Source organism: Raphanus sativus, chromosome 2, assembly GCF_000801105.2.
Source record: "Raphanus sativus cultivar WK10039 chromosome 2, ASM80110v3, whole genome shotgun sequence".
NCBI classification, from domain to species: Eukaryota; Viridiplantae; Streptophyta; class Magnoliopsida; order Brassicales; family Brassicaceae; genus Raphanus; species Raphanus sativus.
The window spans coordinates 12,785,961-12,793,447 of record NC_079512.1 but is presented as its reverse complement, the minus strand read 5'-3'; the positions used below and the strand labels follow the sequence as shown (position 1 = coordinate 12,793,447).

At 37.7% G+C, this 7,487-nt stretch overlaps 1 protein-coding gene across 1 annotated transcript; it reads right to left on the bottom strand.

Moving 5' to 3' along the window:
• Nucleotides 1-390: 390 nt before the first annotated feature.
• LOC130508545 (zinc finger BED domain-containing protein RICESLEEPER 2-like) lies at nucleotides 391-2,850 on the bottom strand. The gene is made up of 4 exons (XM_057004106.1): nucleotides 1,911-2,850; nucleotides 952-1,842; nucleotides 729-863; nucleotides 391-473 (listed from the first exon to the last, which is right to left on the bottom strand). The coding sequence occupies exons 1-4, from the start codon at nucleotides 2,848-2,850 to the stop codon at nucleotides 391-393; spliced, it is 2,049 nt and encodes a 682-aa protein (XP_056860086.1).
• Nucleotides 2,851-7,487: the final 4,637 nt, after the last annotated feature.

Sequence of the window (7,487 nt, the reverse complement as noted above, 5' to 3'; positions counted from 1 at the left end):
AAAGTCCTGGTACTAACGGGCCGGCCCGCGGGATAACTTCAATCTGCATCCAATGGCGACATATCCTGTTAATTTGGAAAAAATGGTATTAGTTCAGCTTGATGATTATATACGGATATCATATGTCGTGTCCACTTTAGAAACATACTAATTTGTTATGTCCTGTTATACATGATCAAGAGTGAAAAGTTTAAGACATAATTATTTTTTCTGAATCAAAACATAACTCATAATTTCATAAAAAACCAAATGCTATTGTTTTCTGAGTTTATAAAATTAAAACCAAACACCAATTCAAAGCTGCTAGTACTAAAACAATGTCATTAAAAAAACAGCAACTGAAAACACCAAATGAAAAGAAACAGCAAGTCAAATAAACAACAACTCAAATCACACTTTTGCAACTTCCACTTCATCACCAACAGCTGATTCAACTGATGGGGGTTTATCTTCTTCACCAAATACTTCTTCTTCTGCAAGTATTAATATTGAAGTTAGTAAAAGCCATTTTGATTCATAAAAAAAAAATATATATGCTTGATAATCTAGATTAATTACCATTTTGATATGATTCATATCCCCTGATCCAATTCCTAGTGCATATCAGAGCCTGCACATTTTTTGGGAGTAGACGGCTCCTGTATTTGTTGAGGACTCTTGATCCAATACTGAAAGAGACTCGGAAGCAACTGTTGTGATTGGAATACTTAATAGATCACAAGCCATACCAGCCAAATCACCATAGCGATGAGCATTATCTTTCCAGAAGTCAAGAATATTCAAGCTCTTAAAACTGGAAACTTCCAATGGTGGTTCATCAAGATATGCTTCTAGAGGTGTCTTCCCACTCCCAACACCACTGACTTTGCGAAATGCAAAAAAATCCTATAAAAGTTTTTAGAAAAATATCTAAGACCTGCAGTTCTGAAAAATAATAAACATACTAGTTACTTGTAAAAGGAACATTCACAGTGTAGTTCTCAAACATTTTAGTGGACACTGGCTCACATGTTTTGGGTGGAACCGTCTCACGTGGCTCCGTAGAAGGGGAGTTTGCCTTCGATTTTTTGTCATAAGACTCAAAGAGAATGCTTAGCCTCTCACGCAAGTTCTTCACCTTAACATCTTTTGTTCTCATGTCAAGCTTCCCTAAACAATGGTCAACAATTGATAGCTTAAATCGCGGATCAAAGACTGCTGCCATTGCAAAAAGACCACTGACATCATCCCAATATTTGTCAAACTTCTCCTTCATTGGTGCCACCATGAATCTGACAACCTCATCATCGCTTTCCTCATTATTCCGGAGCCAATTATGGATCATCCAGACTTGATAGAAATACAAATTAGATGTCGGGTAATTAGTGCCAGACATCATCTTTGTGATCACAGCAAACGGCCACAGAAAATTGCAGATATTACTTGTTCTTGTCCATTCTTCAGCTGTGGGCGCCATTGTAAAACCTCGCTTGTCAAATGACTCAAACTTCTCAAATGTCTTACGGTAATTTACTGCAATTTGCAGCATATAGTAAGTGGAGTTCCATCTGGTCGAGACATCCAATATCAGCCCCCGAGTTTCTTTTACATTCGCAGCAACCACAGCTTTTCCGAACAACACCTCCTGCGATGTAGATGATAACACATACTTCACACTCTCTCTTACTTTGTGCAAAGCGCCTTTAATAACCTTTAACCCATCTTGCACTATAAGGTTAAGTATGTGAGCTGCACATCTTACATGGAAAAATTCTCCTCCACACACCAAGTCATCTGTCAACATTAGCTGGGACTTCACAATATCTTGCATCGAGTCATTACTTGTAGCATTATCCAATGTGACTGAAAAGATTTTTTTTTCAATTCCCCACTCTTTCATCGACTCAAGAAGCGCATAGCAACATTCATACCAGTGTGTGGTGGCGCTAGAGCACAAAACGTGATGATCTTGCTGTTCAACTTCCAGTTCCGATCAATGTAATGTGCAGTCACACACATGTACCCTTCACATTTTATTGACGTCCACAAGTCAGATGTCAATGATACTCGACCAGGAAGTGTAGCTAAGTCTCTCCTCAATGCGTCTCTCTCGCTTTCATATAGTCGATATACATCTGATCTAGCCGTGTTTCGACAAATGGTCTGCACATCAGGATTCAAATACGTCCAAGTTTCTTGCACTTTCTCATACTCTACGTACGAGTATGGTAGATCATGCTGGGCTATCGTCTTAGCTACCATCTGCCGAAAGACGGTATGATCATACTTGCCAGAGTGTAACTTCCCCTCGAAATTGATCTTCTGCTGATTTCTATTTTTCCTTTGATACACCTTACATCTAAAATGATGCCTTCTCAGCCCACTGGTTCCATGCGAGTGGGAATGCCAAGCATACTCATTCCTGCAATGCTTGCATTGAGCTTTCATCGTCTCATTCGGTTTGTGGACCACCGTGAAATCAGGCCACACATCTGATCTTTGCCTATTGTCCATTTCGATTTCTTCTTCATTCAACTCCTCTTCTTCATCCAACTCCTCTTCCTCCAATGAGTCATCAAAGTCTGGTATCTCCTCGACCTTCTTCTTCTTTTGCGGATTGGTAGCCTTGGCCTTGCCCTTTTGCGACTGAGTCAATGGCTTTCTTCTCCCTCCCCGAATCACTGATTTCACAGGTACATGCTTCTTCTTTCTACACGCCTGTGAGGACGAGCCTATGCCACCATCTATTGTGGACTGCAACATGGGTTTCCCCGTGGCTGTTCCAAATCTGCTCTTTCTGCGAGGAATGTTTGTTTGGGGTGGTGGAGTGATTTCAACATCAGAATCATCAGTCTCATCGTTAAGGCTCATCACCTTTCTTTTGCTTGCTTGCGTCTTTGCACCAAATAGCATCAGAAGTTACACCACCTTCTCCCCTTGGATCAGAGCTCCCTTCAAGCGCAGCAAGAGCATCTAGAGTAGCTTGACTCGCGAAGTCCAATGTTGATGGTGGAGTGTAGTTAGTATCCATCGTGAACTGCTCTTTTGAATCGCTCCTTGATCCCATGGTCTCTGTCTCTGCTTGCGTCTTTGCGTTAGGTTTTTTTTTTGAGGTGAAGTCGTGTGAACGTGGGACTATTAGCCTATTAGGGTTTTTAATATTTTGGAAAATTTTAAATTAATTAACATATAATTAAAACTTAGCCTATTAGGGTTTTTAAAATTTTGATAATATTTTATTTAAACTTGCTTGAGGACAAGCACCAAAACCAATCACTTTCTATTACGATATACATCAAGTGACAAACAAATGCAGTGATCACAACAAACCTATGCAAGCCAGCTAAACAAGAGTGTGTTCTATCTATGTTCGATCCGATAACCTAAGCAAATCCAGCTAAACAAGATTGTTTTTATCACAGAAGTATCACACGTACACGTTTAAGAGACAAAGAGCTTACTAACCTGAGGTCCTTAAAGCGGCTATACTGGAGCAGCTGCTGTATGTACTGGTCTCCTCCTTCCTTGTTCACCATCACTCATCATCTCCTTGCTCACCATAACTCCATAAGTCTCCTTCCTTGTTCACCATCACTCATCATCTCAACACATACAAAATAAAAACACAAATCAGAGAGTGAATCAAGGATAGTTTAAATGAAACTAAGAATTATAGACAACTTACACAGCCTTCACGGTCATTACGAGCTTCCTCCTTCTTCACCTACAAAAAGAAAAGACATATCAGAGACAAAAACAAATGACCTCAAATAAGGATCAACCTATTATATAATTCAAGAAGCTTAAAGTTTCAGAGTGGTAACACCTTACAATCTTTGCAGCTCGGTGATCTTTGCAGCTCGGTGTTGAAATCTTCTTCACTAAACAAGGAGGCAGGTGGTGGCGACGGTCCAAGCTGGTGTACGACCAAAACATACATCAAGTGAACACCTTCTCTATCGTTTTGAGCCTACAGCAGCTTTTACCGTCGCCACCATCCGCCTACTTGTTTACAATCATATATTCTTTTCACCTGCAAAAACAAAACACTAATCAGATACTGAACATAACCAGAGACATCACAGAGACTAATACAAAACAAGAACAAAAACATAAACAAAACACATTAGAACACTGGTTTTACTAACCTAATAGACACCATCCGCGTACTCGGTCACCACCTGAAAAGTGCAAACAAGTAAAACTGTTAGACTACAAAAAAAAAAAAAATGATCTCAACGCCAAAAACAAGAAACTTACCAGTTTCAACGCCAAGAAAAAAAAATATGTCCTCTGTCCTAATCTCTGGAACCGGTCTACATAGCTTTCTGGTTCAGTATCTACAAATCACAAACAAATATAACATGTCATATAAGCTTTTACTTTAGCCACAGATAAAAACAATTTTACATAGCATCAGATTAAACGAGTAACTACATAGAAAAAACGATCTTTCATTACCTGTGACATGCATGGGGTCACCGTCGCAGAAGAAACCTTCGCCGGAGATGGATCTTGGTTTACGGTGGAAGCGGAGTTCTTTGACAGATACTTCACAAACTTCTAGTTACGGCTCCAAGAAGCTTCACCGGAGGAGATTATAGGCGAATGGAAGACTAGAAGAAGCTTCACCGGAGGAAACCATGGCCGGAGCTCTCTTTCTTGTGGCGCCGAGTCGCGTTCGTCTCTCTCTCTCTCTTTTGTTTTTTCAGGTGGCGGAGCTGCTGAGGAAATGAGAGAAGAAGACTGCGGTCTCTTTAGGTTAACCCGCGGATTCTATAGGCCCGGCCCGCTCAAAGCCCATCCCGCACAGTCCCTAAACCGCCAAGCCCGCAACATCGCGGGTCATCAATTTGTCGGCCCAAACCCGCCCCGCCCCAGCTTCTTTTGGGCTCGGCCCGCGGTCCAAGCCCACCTTTGACATTCCTAACCACGGTTATCAAAAAAAAGAGTAGTACATCCTTTGAAAATGTGGAGCCTATTAACAAGTTTTCTAGGTTGTTAGACATAGTGATCGGAGCCACATGAGTGGAAATTTATACATCTGTGGTTTGAATTATAGAATGATGCTTAACTGATTCTCTGATAAATTGTATACATTCATAATTTGAATTCCTACGATTTCATGATGCTAAACATTTCTTTTCATTGTTTAGTTTGACTTTACTCTCGCATACTTGTTGTATAACTTGGTCTCTGTGGATTTATCTCTTCTATACTATTATGATTTTTTTTGTGCACTTGTCATATGGTTAAAGGGTCAAAACTTTGAACTATCAATACCCTGAACATTTCCTAATCTGTAAAATATTTTCAATAACTCGCAAGAAAGCGTCAATGGACAATGGTTAACAACTTTACCAGAACTTAGCTCGCTTTTCAGCAAGAAAGTAGATCATGGTGTTTGTAGGAATACAAGATCTCCTCGAGAGCCTTTACCGCAATTGAAATATCATGTGTCTGGCACATCGTGTTTGTGGTTGCCACTGCAGTGAAGCATAAGAAATTTAAACCCACTGCATAAGAAGATGAGAAGAACAGTGAAAAAGACATGAAAAATCAGAAAGAGGAAAAGATGCGAGAGAATCTTAAACAGGAGGAATGAGGAAATATATTATAAATTTCATGTTAAGTATATATTTGGCTATGTTCGGATATATTTTAAAAATCAGTATTATTCGTTTAGATATGGATATCTAATCTCTTATAATTTAATATCCGTTCAGATATTTTTTTATATTTTGGTTTGGATTTGGTTTGTTTTTTTTAGATCAAAACCCAAACCCGAAACACAACACCATCCAAAAATGATCAACCCACACGAAGAATAAATTTAAATGCTTCTAAAAAGCTTCAACCATCCTTTTAAAGTTCCATGCTTGTTATATTATTTGACACAACTCACACGTGTAATTTAATCTAAAATGCAGCTAAATTTCTCATGATATAATAAAATAGTAAAAAATGAAAGAGAGTGGTAAAAACTGTTTCGGTAAAAATTGTTTCTGGTTTGATAGAAACTCTAACATACCTTTTTTTTAAACCCATGTGACACTTCTCACTCATTTAAAGATCAAAATGTTAAAAGTTATGGCTATTTATGTTTGAGAGAACTAGTGGAGTCTGTCTATCACACTATAAGTGGATCAAAAGATATCAAATGTGTCTTGGTCGAGGCTTGTATTCTTGAAGAACTTATGATGAATAGTCGTTCTTGTCCATCAAGGCAGAAGCCTAAAAGCCTAACAAGATTCACTTGGTTTGCGAACTACTGTCTCCTTGTCATGATTACATTGGCAATCTTTTCACAGCTACATCTTCTTCAGAATAAGGAATAACCAAATGATCATAATGGAACATTTAAAAGATTAAATTATCAGATAAGTGTGATTCAGATCATAACATAAGAAACAATAATGAGAATGGTTACTTTTTGTCAGTTACTTCTAAAATCTTATTTAAAGGATTTTTACAGATATATGTCCATATATCTTCTTATTATATAAAGTAGACATTTATTCTCTCCTAGATGCGCCATGTCATCAAATAGAGAGAGGAGAACGCGACACATGTCCCTTACTTTAAAACGCATCGTTTAATTAACGTGCTTTTCTTATTGCAGCTACCATATTTTCATACTAGGTAGTAAGCCGCGCCTTGCGCGGGATGAGATGGTTAGATCAGCAATTTTTCGAAAATATTAGAAAGTATATATATATAGTTTGGAATTTGGGTTTTGTGTGTTTTTTTGTGTTTAATCTCGGTGGTGCTGATTTTACGGTATAGACGTCACTGAGATAGAAACATATATAAATCCTTTACTTGAGTGACATGTAAAAATTTACTGTAACATAAGAGTAAACACAAAACATGTTACCTGGCAACTGCGAAAGCATGTAATTATTTATTTTATCCACTTCATCATTTGTGGGAGTGAGAATGGCTCGATGTCTATACAAATCCTTAACTGTTGAGGTTTGAAAAGCTTGTCCATAAACCTCTTTTTCCATAGTCTCAATAGTTTATACATATCACCGGTGTGATTTATCTTACTCTGATTCATTTGCAAGAACTTGCATATAAAGATATAATTATTATTATACAATTTGATTTTCATATGCATGATTTTTTGTATAATAACACACCTTCCTCGTAGGTCATTGACTTCAAACATTTAAGGATTCCACAGAACTTGGCTGTATTCTTTGAACCATGTAAGAAGAACTGATTTTGTGTATAATATCTAATTCGAGTAAGATAAATATTATTAATATCTAATCAAATTATATGTACGTAAATATTTGTGTAATCACACTCTTTGCATAGGTTTTATGTATAAATATTATTAATATATAATCAAATTATTATGTATATAAATTTTTGTGTAATATCAAACTTGTTCTATATTTTTTTCTTTGCATCTTACTCTCGAACTCATTTTGTTTATCTCTCTATGGCTCTCTCTCTCTCTCTCTATGGCTCTCTCTCTCTCTCTCTCTCTCTCTCTC